Source organism: Cajanus cajan, chromosome 7 (assembly GCF_000230855.2).
Source record: "Cajanus cajan strain Asha chromosome 7, NIPB_CcT2T_4, whole genome shotgun sequence".
Classification (NCBI taxonomy): domain Eukaryota; kingdom Viridiplantae; phylum Streptophyta; class Magnoliopsida; order Fabales; family Fabaceae; genus Cajanus; species Cajanus cajan.
In genome coordinates this window covers 18,565,868-18,581,023 of record NC_138523.1, presented here as the reverse complement: position 1 = coordinate 18,581,023, position 15,156 = coordinate 18,565,868, and the positions used below count along the sequence as shown (strand labels likewise).

Below are 15,156 nucleotides of genomic sequence, written 5' to 3'. Positions count from 1 at the left end.
GGCCTGTGCCCACGATGTCAAAAAAACCGTTACCTAAACTTTCAAGAACGGTTTACATGATCTTCAGTGGCAACGGTTTTTTTTTAATTTAAGGCAACACTATTAATTTTTAAAGAACGGTTTTAGAAATGTAGTCTATTTTTATAGGCAACACTTTTATGACCGTTGCTAGTGACATCAGGGAACATTTTTTTAAGGTTGTCAATGAGATAATATAGGTAACAATTTAGACTAAATTTAAGCTACAATTTTGTAAATAGTGTCTAAATAAACGCCCAACATTGTCTAAATGTAAAAATTTAGACTAAATTTAACATTTTTTTAATGTTTTCTAAAATATTGTCTAAATTTTACTTTATCCTGTGAAATCATATATATGTAATACGCACCTATAATTATAATACAAATAGTATATTAAACAACTCATATTAATAAGAAGAACTATACATTATTTTGGATTGATAATCCTCTTGTACATCCTATTCTTCAAGAAGACATTTCTCATGTGCTCAATAAAGAATTGATTTCACCCTCAAAAAATAATAAAACAAATTATAAGGCTAGTCATCCATCCATGTAAGTAACATCATTCAGTCTCTTCATCATCATAAGGCTGATCTTCATTATCAAGTCTTTCCTGCACATAAATATATTTTTTCACTTAGAAAACTTATAGAATTAATCCCCAATCAATCTCCAACAATTAACATGAGTTAAAGCTAGTTATACACAAGAAAACTTTTGTAACTGGTTTGGTATACGCAAATGAAATGAATTAAAATATAATTTAGAACTTGACAAAGGAATAAATTATACCTTATATATGCTCGGTAGATTTCCTCATGCAAAGAACGGTTGCGAGCATGTTGCATAACAGCAATAAAACTAGGAGCATCTAATGTAATTACCCAAGGCCCATTCTCAGCAGTAGCATTTTCATGCCCCTGCATTTTCCCATTACGTAATCAAAACTCAAAACATATCTGATCGTCATAACTTGAGAATAATAACAAAACATGACAGCATGATATACCTTGGACACTGCACTTTGTGCAGCCAACCCAAGAGCAGTAGCAGGTAATCCTTCAATTTCCTTCTTATCCGTGATTAGCTTTTCAAACTTGGATGAAATCATGACAGAAAATAAAGCACAATTACTTGAAATATTGTTATGAAGTCCAATCACTTTGCTTCTGGAATTTGAGCACAAGAGAAGCAATATTTAATCAAAAACTTGTTACTTGGCTTAATTTGGAGTTTGGATATTAAGCAAAAACCTCCACTGACATGTAATAATGCTAATAAAATTGGGATTTCAAAGTGCTGTTCAAAATCCATATAGTGCATATGGATCCTTCTCAACTTTCAAAATTTTCAATTTCAACAGAATTTTACTAGTTCATAATGCCTATTCTGTTACTTGAAAGTCACACATTTTCAAATTTTCAAAATATGTACAATTAAGATCTCATTTTCCACCCATGACAAAGAAAAGGATAGGCCCGGTTGCTTCCATAGAACAAAGATAAAGTCATATAACCAAACCTAGCACATAACCACTATAAATGATGGGAATCAAATAGCATGTGCTACTAATAGCTACCATTTGTGTTTGTTTTTAGATGCTAAAATAGCACACCTGTTCAATTTTGTTAAAATTTTCTCTTTTATCATCTTCAAGAGAAACTCCATTAAGAACCGCCTCCTTTATTTGGCCTGCAAAGGCACAAGTATTTTGTCATTTGGTAAATGAAAAATGACAAGCCGTAAATAGTACATATGTTTAAAGTCAAGCAAATGGTAAATGAAACAACAGTTTGAGATTTAGCATGGCAACAGGAGTATAGTTATAAAACTTCTTCAATGACATGTAAGACAAAGTCATACAGCTATACCTTATCACAATTCAAACAACAAAAAGTAGAACACACAACATCTCTCTCACACTTAGAAGCTTGGTATCAAATTGGCAACAGAGCAGATCCATAAATCAGAAAACTCTACACCAACTACACAGATTCAGCATCTTTCAGTTTTTCATCTTCTTAAATGAAAAGCATAGAAGCCGAGAAGCAGCATCAAGATACAACCAACCTAATTTCATTCAATCAACTTTTAGCAAAAAATAATAACTCAGCAGTATCAAAATAAAATCACATCACAGTAACAATATATAGCAATACGACATCTTAATAACTTACTTTCAACTATTCGTTTGCATGCCTCACTAAGTGTCTGATAATCAGGAGACTCTTGAATGGCTTTGAACGCATTATAAATAGGTTTGCTTTGACCCAATCTAAGCTGAAACTTAACTTTTTCTGGCTGCAAACAAAATCCTCATTAGCACACCAAAATTACTGCCCTCATAACCCAAAATTACTGCCCTCACAATCCAAAACAGAAACACACAACAGACACCTACCCCCCAACCAATAAAAAAAACAAAATCAAGCAAAAGGAGAAGAAAAATAAATAGCAGAATGCAACATGTCACACTTGAAGCAAAAATTAAAATCTAACTCCCATAAAATCTACATTATACCCCAATTGCACACACAAAAAAAAAACAATTTACTAAACAAAAGCATAACAATGCCCATCTAAAAATTAAAACAGCAGAATAACATCTTGCAATATGGCTCGTGTGAAGCAAAAAAACAAAAAAAAACTAACTAACATAAAATCTACATTATACCCCAATTGCACAAAAAACAATTATACTAATGCAAAAGCATAGCACTACCCATCTAAACACACGCACCAAGAAATAAAAATAAAAAAATAAAAAAATAAAAAAAATCCCAAATTCGTATCCATTCTTTTTTTTTTCCTAAAAACAATACCTGCACATCCTCAATAGTAGAACGTAGCTCCGAACTATCCTTAACAGCCTTTAGATGATTGACCACGCCCCAAACCACAGACAACCGGTCCACGATCTTCTCCAACGGTTCCACCAGCTTCGGCCACGACGGTTCCACGCTTTGTTCCAGTTCCTCCAAATCACGTTCCTACAAAAAAAAAAAAAAACTCATCAACCAACCCGACCCTAAAACCTTGAATCAACCCCGACCCATTTCCCAAATCCGAAGGCACAGTCCAAAACGAGAGAAAAGTTGAGAACTTGTTACCAGCTTGGCGAGGAGGGCGCAATGGCGAGTCGCACGCAGCTCACACTGCAAAGTCTGGCCAGGGGGAGCGCCAGCTGAAGAGGAGAGAGGCGGCAGCGTGGAGTGGCGGAGGCAGCGGAAGAGGGCGAGGGAGGGGGCGGAGAGGCGATGATGAAGATAGAAGGGGTGTGGGGTTGGGAGATGAGGAAGGGTATGTGAAGAGGTGGGGAAGAGGGTGTGAAGGTATCTTTCTTAGTAGTGCAAGAATAGTTTTGTTAATATTGAGAAGAGAATAGTGCGCGCTTTGATCAATTGTTGTCTATATGTGCTTTTGGGAACGGTTTTATGATTGTTGTCAAATAAAATACCAACAGTTTACAAAATTGTTGCCTATATGTGTTTTTGGGAACGGTTTTATGATTGTTGTCAAACAAAATGCTAACAGTTTACAAAATTGTTGCCTATATGTGCTTTTGGAAACGGTTTTATGATTGTTGTCAAACAAAATGCCAACAGTTTACAAAATTGTTGCTTATTCCATATTTCGAGAACATTTTTTTAGGCGTTGCCTAAAAACTCGTTGCCTAATATAAAAAATGTTGTAGTGAATATTTAATATATCATAAGTCATCTTTGCAAGATCATACATTTACAATAATTTTTTCTTTTCATTAAATTAAGAAATTAAAATAAGATGGTGATGAAACTCTCATCTCTTTTAAATAAATATCAAGTTCAAACTTCTTGTATTGATAATTGTTTGTGCTTTCAAATTCTTCAAAATCCTATAAAATAAATAATCAACTTAGCTAATTAATATAAGTATGTATAAAGTAATAATAACAATGAAATTAATTATATAAAATTATAAAATTAACTTACTTTGCATACAAGTTAAATGGTGTTGGCATGTTTCTTTTTTCTTCAACAAATGAACATGAATATTGTGTTTGTTGCAACTAATTCACATTTAAATAAGTACCATTTTTAACATATTTCTCACTCTTATTTTCAAGAATAAGTAAAATTTAAATACTAAGTCCTATCCAAATCTATTTCTAACATGAGTCGTATAAGGGCTAAAATGGCATGTATTTAATTCATGATAGAAATTTTAAATCTAAGCTCTATAATTTATTAGGTGAGTTAGAGCTATAGTTAGACAAGTTCAACTTATTTTGTCAACTCTACCTGTAACATTGTTTTAATCTTACTGCATAAGACACTTGATATACAAGACATCAAACCACTACTACATCATTTTAATCTTTTTACATCAATGTTCAAGTATTTGTGTCATTATTGTAAGAGCAACTTTTGATGTGTAACAAAAACATTATTTGATCTAGAAAATGATGTAATCAAATTAAAACAATGTAGAATTCCTTGCCACTATAAGGAGGAAAAAGGTGTTGATTAACAAAAAGAAAAAAAATTAAGAACACAAAGGAGAGAGAAGAGAATAAGTAGGAGGAAGAAGAAAAAGAAAAGTGTTGATAGAGACTTGCTTGCATAGAAACTAAAATGACTAGTTTCTAAATATAGAGACTAAATGATAAATGTTATTTAAATATAAAGATCAAAATATAAAAATAGTGTAAGTATAAAACTAAAACGTAAAGTACAAAACACATCAATATCGAATATCATATCATTCACTACTAGTGATGTTAACTTTTTTAAAATAGCAAGGACCAAAAAGAAATTGAAAATATACTCGTAGAAGAACTAAAAAAAATGATTTTGAAGTATGTTGGCTAAAAGGTAAAAATTTTATATCAGTAAAATTAAATGAGTAATTATATCTAATTTTTATTGAACAAATTTTAATTGAAAAATATATTTAAAATAAATAAATAAATATTTCAAGATAATTTCTACGTTATTTTTAAATCTCTTACTTTGAATTTTAACTTAAAAATAAATTTTAAGTAAAAATAACAAATTAGTCCAAACCTCAACATATAAATGTCACTCTCAAATAAAAGGGTGACGTCTAATAATAATTATATATATATATATATATATATATAATAGATAGATCAATTTTACAAATTTTATAAAATTTCAAAATTATTTAATAATTCATCACATTAATTTAAATTAGAATGTCACATATTTTTATTAATAATCATTTTTAAATTAATATAAGGAAGTATTAAATAATTTTTAAATTCTATAAAATTTTGTAGAATTAATTTATTTATTAAGAACTTTTAATTTAATAATTAGATTATTGAAATTTAATGTAGATCATGAATTATTGGAAATAACTCTTTGAGTAAGTATAGATTCTTCCACTCTCTCTTTTTATATATATAATTTTGCTTTTATATTAATAAGGATATATAAGTTTAACAATTATTTTCTTACTGATAGAATAATTTTGGCAGCTTTTTTTTTTATGTATGCATAATTAATTGAAAATATATAATTAATTTTAAATATTCCTAAATAAAGATTTTTCTTACATAACTATATAGAGATGCTACTCCTTAAAAACAAGCATAATGGAGGAATAAAGTGAGGTGATAACTATATATTACACATAACTTATTTATGAGTTACTGAGTTATATATATAATTAATATAAAATACTAGTATTTTAGTCAATATAATGTATAGGATAAATATTTATTATATGTAATTATAATGATCCGCCGTGGCTGTCACACTATGAAATAACACTACACACTACTGGAATGCTAAAATAGTATAATAAAATATTTACAATACAAATTGCTAATCAAACAACCAACAACAACTAGTTATATATAACAAAATATGCTACTATAAGGTAGTCTACAAAAAAAGTATCCATTTCCAAGCACCTCCTGTGGCCTCTAGCAGCTATCTCCCAGCCTATTCCTGCCCTGCTCCCATACAACGTATGATCATCGCAGTCCAAACCACATGAAAACATGCAAGGGTAAGCTAGAGACAATAAATAACTCATAATAATTTAATATGCAACACAACAACTATATAATCATCTTCACATCCAACACATAAGACAAACAACATATATACTATACATCTTAACATCATTTCAACTTGATTCCACATATCAAAACTTCAACGCAACTAATGTACAAACCATTAGAATAGTTATCATATTCATCATAACAACAACCAACACATGTATTACACACCTCTCAACAACACATGTTTAAAAATAACTTACAACACAGGTAATCTAGCGACGCTAGCATCATCATCAACTTGTATACAAATAAGCAACTTACAACATAACAACACTATTATCATCCTCAACTGGGTCAACATACAACACAATCACAACTTAACAACACAACAACATATGTACAACTTATATCAACAACAAATCAACTCATCAACAACTTATGCGTCGCCACACATTTCAACTTGGAGATCTCCTACAACGTGGTGAGTAGTCTAAGTGGCTAGGTCCTACCGAACCGAAAACACCTAACCTTTTTGGGCTTGCTAGGTAAACAACAAATTTGGATAGAAATCCACAACACGATAACGATTTCTCAGACTTTGCCACTTAAACAAGGAAGTAAGTACTCTGTCAGGATAGAACAGTTGGGTTTAGGCCTACCACGGCATTAGCTAGCTTAACTAAGCCACCTATGGGATTAGCCTACCGACTATCCTCCAAATACTACAACCCTTTGATACTCGGTTACGAACTAAGTTCCCGACTTCGTACTTTACTCAAATTGGCCGCTTGTAATCGGTATAGCTTGACTTGACCCCTATACCGTGGTCGCTTTGTACACGTGTGCCTCGACCTTGCCCACACACAGGATCAACTAAGTCCTAGAGGAGAACAACACAACGTTCACTCCAAGGGACAACTTCCAAGGAGGGTTTTTCAACAAATTGGGCTCTCAGAGCACCATAACTATCTCAATCCACACAATGGAATGAGCAATTTCGAAAACATCTCCCCTAGTCCTAGTGGTCAACAACTCATCATCACAGCTTAATTAACTTATAACTCAACAGCACAGCTCAGCTCAACAACTTAAACAACATACAACTTTTTAACTCATCATCTCAATCAACTTTCAACTTAAACAACATGGTTATCATCTCATCAGCTCAATGATCGACTCATTTTAACTTTAAACAACATAGTCAACTCAACAGCTTATTAGCTCAACTCATGATTTACAATTCAATCATCATAAAGTAATATCTTTTCAACACATGGCACAACATACAACTTTTATAGCAGCATACAACTATCCTCTAACAAGTTAACAACATAGTCTACTAATAACATTTATATAAGTCTCAACACATCTACACACTTCACATCATGCTTCTCACAACTCACAATATTATCATCATGCACTTCACAACTTTCAACTATATCATCTCATCATATTTCACAACATATAAATGTCCACACATAACATATAGCAACTTTAACAACATATCACATATTCAACACATTTCTATTTGGCACAACTACTCATTTAGTTTACAACACTATACTCAACATGCATCTCTTTATTTCATTTTCTACTCATCATACATCTCAATATAATTATACAACTCCATACAACTCAAAAATAACCTCAAATTCAACATGAAATCAACCATGCATCAAAATCAACAAAAATCCCATTTTTCCCAAAATCCCGAAAAATGAGAAAGTCCTCAAATCAATCAATGATTCTCAACATTCTTACTCCATATGAGTTCCTAAACTCACATATAACCAAACAACATACAATCTAGCTTCCCTTACCTGAAGATTGACTCTAAAAGCCAAGAATTTGAGAAGAAGAAGAAGAAGAAGAAGAAGGAGAAGAAGAAGAAATATCCTCCAAAGCTTGACTCTTGAACTTCAATCCTCCAAAAACAAACTTTCTAGTCTAGAGTTCTTCTATCTAGAAATTCTTTCTAAAACCTCTCTTTCTCCTCAACTGCACACAAGTCCTATTTATAGAAGTCTGAAGTGGCCAGAACGACCCGTTTCGAATCTAGAACGACCCGTTCTAGGCTCCTTCATCGTGTGTAAAATTCACATGCAGAATGGCCCGTTCTAAAACTAGAACTGCTCGTTCTGGCACGTTTAGAACGACCCGTTCTTAAACTAGAACGGGTCGTTCTAGAGTTGAATTTAACTCACAATGACTATTTTGGAACGACCCATTCCAGTCTAAGATTCATAGGCCTATTTAGTAGTTTGGAATGGCCTGTTTCAGTTTAGGAACGGCCCGTTCTGAGCTACTAAATTACTCACACTGGACTTTGGGCCTTCTGAAACTTGCTACGTTACAATAATCAAAATTTATAACAAATTATATATATAAGTAAGCATTATGCTTAAATAATTAAATTATATTCAAAATTTGTATAAATAAATACTTTTAAACATAGAAATTATATTTTAGTGATATATAATTTATATTATAGTATAATATTATTTTTATTTATTTATAATTTATTTTATGAATATGATAAATAAAAATCAAATTAAATAAGAAGTTAAAAAATATCTAAAAATTCTCTCATCAAAGAAAAACTTCTAAAAATATTATCGTACAAGATAGAATTTTGTATTTAATATAAAAATTGATATAATATAATATTAATATGAAATATTACTATAAAAAAAATAGTAACTAATTTTCACTACAAACTCTAAACAATGAGTATCTTTTTTCTTAATATATAATTTATTTTATATCTAAATTTGAATTTTGAACATTTAGTTAAAAGACGCTATCACTTATGTGAACTATTGATTTATAAGTTATAAATAAGTATAAAAAAAATGTTATATTATACTTTTATTTCTTTATTGTGATTTATATATAATTCTGTATATATATATAGAGAGAGGGAGAGAGAAAATAATACTTTGCTTCAAGCAAGGAAAACCTCACACTCAAAGAATATATGTACGTATGAAGAATTTCCATTATTAACTTCATTCTAAAGAGACGAATGGAGACTTGAATCTATGTAATGTGTGAAATATGAAACTTTATCTTTATCTATTTCTTTAATCTTCGGAAATATGAAAAAAATATTTTTATAAATACTTCAATTTCCTTATAAGAAAATATTAAATATGAAAAATAAATGTATTTAATAGTCTTTAAATAACCAAGGGTTGGCATAGTGTTCCACTCACATGTTGCAAAAACAATTTATTTAAAGAAAAATTGTGTTTAATTATTAATTACTATTATATGCAAAAAGTCTTCAAACCAACAATAGTAATCATATTCGTGTACTAATCCTATTCGATCCACACGAATATGATTACTATTTGACTTGGTAAACAGGAAAAAAAATGGAAATATTAAATACTTTTTTACATTAAAAAAATTAGAAAAATATCATAGAAAGATTTATAAGTTATTTTTATTGAAAAATAAAATGAATGGAGTGTAGCATGCAAGTCCCTAGAGAAAAGGAAGAACCCCATGTGGTTAGTCAGAGTGAGAGACACGAGCTTGCATTGCATGTCTCACTTCACTCCAAACCCACCTTTTTTTAGTGTTTCCACGGCCTTGTCATCATTTTGTTCACCTTCCAAACCCCTTTCGTACGTAGTTTCATTCTTTTCTCCTCTTTCATTTTCTATATATAAAGATGGTGCAAGTTAAGAATAGCATATATCTCATAACGTGTATGCATTAAGCGTTTCAAGGGAGAGAGCAATAGTCCGAAAAAAGAAGTCAACCTTTTTCTTCTCTTCTCTCTCACATCAACACATTCTTCGCTCTCTCTCTTTCATTCTCACCCTCCATTTTCCCACTTCCTTTCTGGGGTCCCTTCCTTCTTTGCTATCCCCATTCATTTTCTCTATCCACACTTTTGTTTGTTGTTGAACCCTCTCTCTCTCTCTCCCTCTCTCTCCCACCTTGTCTCTCTCTTTCTCTCTCTCTGGCCAACACCTCCTTGGGCCTTCTCCCTTGGCCCCATTGACACATTCAGGTATGCTAATGCTAATGCTAATGCTCCTTCATAACAATAACAATAACATTGTTGTTGTTGTTGTTAATGTGGTTGGTTTTGGCCTAGCTAGGATATTCTCATTGTCATTGTCATTTTTTATGTTCAATCATATTGGAGAATGGAGAGTAATAATGTGACAATGTTTTCTGGTTCTTGTAATTGAAAATGTGACATGTTGGGTGCATGTTTTCTGTGTTTTTCTTTTCTTTTTCTGGTAACCTTGTTATTAGTGTAAAACATTTACCAATTTTGTCGATAATTAATCTTGGTTACAATCTGCCTAGCCACTTTTAGTGGAGCTTCTAGGATTGATTACAATACAACCATGATCATTCTATTGTTTTTTTCGTGTTTTGTTGTTTTTGCTATATTGGAGGTGTAATTAAGCACGGGTAAAGGGAGGAGGGAGGGGTAAATGGCTTAAAAGCATGACCAATTGAGTGAGAAGCTTGTTAAGGGAATGAATCGAAGTACAATCTGATCATTCTTTTTTGTGGGTTATTTCTTGTTGATTTGTGCCAACAATGACAATATCCCTTAATTAGCCCCTTTTCTGAAATATTAGATAATGTTTAAAAAAAAAAATTAACAACATTTTGTGACAGATATTTGAAGATTAATTTGATTGTTTATTCTATATGCCATTGTTTGAATCCTTTCTGGTGATTTTTTTTTTTTTTTTGTTTGAACTCTGAAACAACTGACTAGTTTTTTGTGCAACGGTTTAAAGTTTTAAAACTACAATCCGATGGAATTATTGCTACAACTTGTTTTGTTTCAATGAGTGACTGGTAGAATTCAATACATTCTTTAGTTATTACTGCATAAGATATTGAGACAGAAAGTCTGATTAATGCTTGAGGCCAGTAATTTTATCTAACAATGCTTCCTGCTCTGAAGATTTCTAATTGCAAATAAAAATTATTGGAATTTTTTCCCATTTGTACATTGTTTTCCTTCCTCATCCCATAAAGGACCAAGAATGGTAAAAGTCTACGAAATTGTTGATAAACCTTTTCAGGTGAATATTTGAAGATCTTAATGTCTACAACACCTAATAAAATGCTAAGCATAGCTCCAAGCCTTGTGCCTTTCTACTTTTTCTTCTTTCTTTTTAACTTGATTGAACTCCACAATATTTGTAGAATAAGATCTTGATTATTTGAATATAAATTTAGAGTCTGTTTGGATACAAGCTTAAAAAAGCTTTAGAGAATTTCTCTACGGAAAATAGAGTTTTTGTTTTGTAAAAAAGCTCTCAAATACTTTTTTAAGCTTGTTTATCCAAATAGACTGTTACAACAGTTTTTAAATGAGAAAAACCTTACCTTGCACATTTGTTAATATGGTTAGTAATAGAGAAGTTTCTCTTGAGATGTATCAACTTCGGGCGCAGAGATATGAAGCATATTTTCTGATCAGTTATTTCCATTGGTTGAGACTCAAAACTTGATTTGATGAAATCAAACTGTGCAGGGAAGATGATGCTCCAAGGATCGGTTAGCATTAGCGGCCGGGAGATAGAGACCGTGCTTTCTTTCAGATCTCCTACACCAGATAAGCAAAATGACTTGTTTGGTAAATCAGTGAGCACAAAGAGTAGAGACAAATCTAGTAACTTGTTGGAGAAGAACTTCTATTCACCATCGCAAGAGCCACGTAGTTCTTGGGACCAAGCTGCACTGAAGTTGCAGAAAGTTTACAAAAGTTTTAGGACTAGGAGAAAACTTGCAGATTGTGCAGTTCTTGCAGAGCAGAGATGGTTAGTTTCAACACATGTACCTGGGTAAACACAATTGGAATTTATATGGAACATTGTTATTCATTTTATTTGTTAATCATCTTTTGTATTAGAGTGTACAGTTTTATATTTAGGAGTCTTACAGCAATCTCATAGAGTACTGTCAAATTAAGTTGAAAGAGGGGAATAAAAAAAAGCTTTCATAACTGTTCTTGTGCCCGTGATCTCTATCAAACACAAAGATGTTCATAATCTTGCTTATGTATAGGTGGAAGGCTTTGGATTTCGCTGAACTGAAGCGCAGTTCGATATCATTTTTTGACATTGAGAAACCGGAGACTGCTGTTTCACGTTGGTCAAGGGCAAAAAAGAGAGCTGCCAAGGTATTTCAGTTTTCACATGACTTGTATTATAATATGTTGATGTTGTTTGTTGAAAGACTAGTCATTTGATTTTATTCTTTCTTTGTGTTTAATAGGTTGGAAAGGGTCTATCTAAGGATGTGAAGGCTCGAAAACTTGCCTTGCAGCACTGGCTAGAAGCAGTAAGTCTCAGCTAAAGTAATATAAATCATGTTTGGATACAAGCTTAAAAGAGTTTCTAAGAACTGGTTTATTGAAAATAAAGAGTTTTTTGAGTGTTACTTTTTTTCAGTATTGAAACACTCAAAAAACTTTTCTTAACTTGTATCTGAATAGGCTAATGGCTTTAAATTAAACTACTAGTTTCTCTAACTCAATATCAACTTGTACAGATTGACCCCCGGCATCGGTATGGTCACAATCTTCAATTTTATTATGTCAACTGGCTTCGCTGTGACAGCTATCAACCTTTCTTCTATTGGTAAGACTGAAACCAGAATGAAAACTTCAATTTCTGTTTGACAACAAACTTCCTATCAAATCGACGGATATATCAATATACATGTATAGGCTTGATATTGGGGATGGCAAGGAAGTTAATTCTGAGAGATGTCCTAGGTCAAAACTTCAGCAGCAGTGCATCAAGTATCTGGGTCCAGTGAGTTTCCTGTTCCCTTTGATATCATATCAGTAATCACTTTTCTTTTAATCAAAATGGAACAATCTCATGGTTGGTTCAACACTAGTTTATGGACAGGCCATAAATTTTGACTTTAATGAAAAACTCAAAACTATTAGGTAACTTAACTGTCAAGCAACATGTAAAAGTAATTTTAAAAGTTGTTTCTTTTGCAGGTGGAGAGAAAGCAATATGAAGTAGTTATTGAGAATGGGAGGCTCTGGTACAAGGAAAGCGGGAAACCTGTTGAAACAGCAGGAGATGCAAAATGGATTTTTGTACTTAGCACATCCAAGACTCTTTATATTGGGCAGAAGAACAAGGGCACATTTCAACATTCAAGCTTCCTAGCAGGGGGAGCCACATTGTCTGCTGGTAGATTAGTGGTGGAGAACGGTGTTCTTAAGGTATGAAAAAAGACTTATGAACCCAAGATTTTCAAATTAGATTAAGAGTTTGTTTGAATACAGTTTAGAAGGACTTTTGAGAACTTCTCTACTGAAAATAGTTTCATTTTTAAAGTAGAGAAGCTTCTAAAAACCTTCTAAGCTTGTATCCAAACATGCTTTAATACACTTTATTCTTTTGCTTTCCATTTTCCACTGTATGGCATACTGACAGTAGACTTTTTCAACCCCAAAGGCTGTTTGGCCTCACAGTGGCCATTATCTCCCAACAGAAGAAAATTTTGAGGAATTTGTGTCATTCCTTGTGGAGAACAATGTGGATCTTACAGATGTTAAGGTAAATGGTGACTTTCCTGCAGTATAACATACTTACCATCTGTCAATCTAATGCAAATGTCCATTCAGCATTTACATGACTGAAGAAAATTAAACTTAGGTTAACATAAATCCACACTCACTATTATGTAAAAATAGTTTACTTGGAATAGAAGATTTTAGATAGCTGTGCACTTTATCCATGACATCTTGCATAAAAAAAATAGTTAATTTGTCATTTCTTATATCCAGAAAAATCCAGATGAAGAAGAAGACACAGTCAGAATGAACCAGGATTTATTCCTAAGCAATCTTTTAGAGGCCATGGAACCTCCAAGCACTGAAACTGAAAGTTCCAACGCATTAGCCGAAAATCTGCCTGACTTGAAAAATGAGGATTCTAATGCTGATTCAAACCATCAACAACCCTTGTCAAGATTGTCAGAACGACTAGGATCGAAAATAGCTAAACTTGAGATACCAAAAAGAGCTGCAGTGTACAACATTTTTGGAGAGCAAGAAAACGGACCACTCACCGTGTTCTATTCTCCAGCTGCAGTATCAGACTCTGGCTACGAGACAGCAGAAGAATCATTTATAAATGAGGAGGAGTTCATGGTTTCCAAATCAAACATGTTTGTTGAAAATGAAAATCAAGAAAATGAGAATGCTATTCCAAAGGATAAGATCTTGAAGAGAATAGACTCACACAAGGGAAGGAAATCATATCAATTGGCCGATCAATTGGCTACAAAATGGACAACAGGAGCAGGCCCTCGAATTGGTTGCATGAGAGACTACCCTCTAGAGCTTCAGAACATCATTCTGGAGCAGCAGAACTTGTCTCCAAGGACAAGATCAGCAGCTCCATCGTCGCGGATATCGGCATTGTCTCGCTTCAGCCCTCATGTTGCTTTTCCACCACCCCCTTTGGCCTATTTTCCAACTGCATGAAGGCAGCCAGTGTATAAACTCATAATACATATAGAGTCTGATTGGATACAATCCAGAAGGACTTATGAGAGTTTTTCTACCGAAAATAAAGAGTATTTTTCGATAGACAAACTCTTAAAAGTCCTTCAAGACTTATATACTAGCATACATATAGGATGAAGTGGCTGTTAAGGGGTGTCACTTCTGTTCACAAGAATGACATAGGAGTTCTTTTGGCAATGCTTTTGGTGCCATTCTTTAAGGCCATATAGATTTTGTAGGTATGTTAATGTGATGGATGAGGAACGAAAGAACTTTGTATGTTCTAGTTCCAGATGAGGAGAGAATCTGATTAGATTCTTCCATCCAATCTAGATTGAGACAATAGCAACTTGCAAATCATACAGCAGATTTCTCTGGGGATTGCTGACCACATTTGTGGTATGTATCCTTCAAAGTGTATACTATATTTATCTTATATATGATGACATGAGAGGGTATAGACAAGATGAAATAGGTAAAGTCAGATTATATTCTTTGTTACCAACGCCAAAATTGTTACCGAGTGTTTTTAATCTTAAAATCCATCAAGAAAACACACTCACTTAGTTAGGGTTTAGGGTTTGAGATTTGAGAT

At 32.6% G+C, this 15,156-nt stretch overlaps 3 protein-coding genes across 4 annotated transcripts in view; 2 read left to right on the top strand and 1 right to left on the bottom strand.

Moving 5' to 3' along the window:
* Positions 1-15,156, top strand: part of LOC109811626 (putative homogentisate phytyltransferase 2, chloroplastic) — a 74,039-nt gene that overhangs the window by 26,006 nt on the left and 32,877 nt on the right. The window lies entirely within an intron of this gene.
* LOC145949575 (putative cytosolic oligopeptidase A) lies at positions 411-9,874 on the bottom strand. Its single transcript, XM_083059855.1, has 9 exons — positions 9,868-9,874; positions 9,612-9,704; positions 3,135-3,364; positions 2,847-3,014; positions 2,202-2,325; positions 1,640-1,716; positions 1,034-1,120; positions 817-944; positions 411-637 (listed from the first exon to the last, which is right to left on the bottom strand). Exons 1-9 carry the CDS (start codon positions 9,872-9,874, stop codon positions 565-567), a joined length of 987 nt encoding a protein of 328 aa, XP_082915981.1. The 3' UTR covers positions 411-564.
* Positions 9,841-15,050, top strand: LOC109793691 (calmodulin-binding family protein). Of its 2 annotated transcripts, none has more exons than XM_020353151.3 (9): positions 9,841-10,061; positions 11,559-11,868; positions 12,092-12,206; positions 12,302-12,367; positions 12,578-12,666; positions 12,756-12,843; positions 13,041-13,271; positions 13,507-13,608; positions 13,839-15,050. In XM_020353151.3, exons 2-9 carry the CDS (start codon positions 11,564-11,566, stop codon positions 14,538-14,540), a joined length of 1,698 nt encoding a protein of 565 aa, XP_020208740.1. In that variant the 5' UTR covers positions 9,841-10,061; positions 11,559-11,563; the 3' UTR covers positions 14,541-15,050. The 2 variants fall into 2 exon arrangements, with proteins under 2 accessions (XP_020208740.1, XP_020208744.1); XM_020353155.3 differs by having other exon boundaries at positions 9,843-10,061; positions 11,559-11,844.

Bases quoted from the DNA above. Each gene is read 5' to 3' on its own strand.
- LOC145949575 (XM_083059855.1), bottom strand. The intron at 3,365-9,611 runs GTGGGTTTGGAG...TGCACTACTAAG, and splicing joins CGTGGAAACACTAAAAAAAG to AAAGATACCTTCACACCCTC. The intron at 1,121-1,639 runs GTGTGCTATTTT...ATTTCATCCAAG, and splicing joins ATTTTAACAAAATTGAACAG to TTTGAAAAGCTAATCACGGA.
- LOC109793691 (XM_020353151.3), top strand. From the start codon at position 11,564: ATGATGCTCCAAGGATCGGTTAGCATTAGCGGCCGGGAGATAGAGACC. The intron at 12,368-12,577 runs GTAAGTCTCAGC...CAACTTGTACAG, and splicing joins TGCAGCACTGGCTAGAAGCA to ATTGACCCCCGGCATCGGTA. The intron at 12,844-13,040 runs GTGAGTTTCCTG...TTTCTTTTGCAG, and splicing joins GCATCAAGTATCTGGGTCCA to GTGGAGAGAAAGCAATATGA.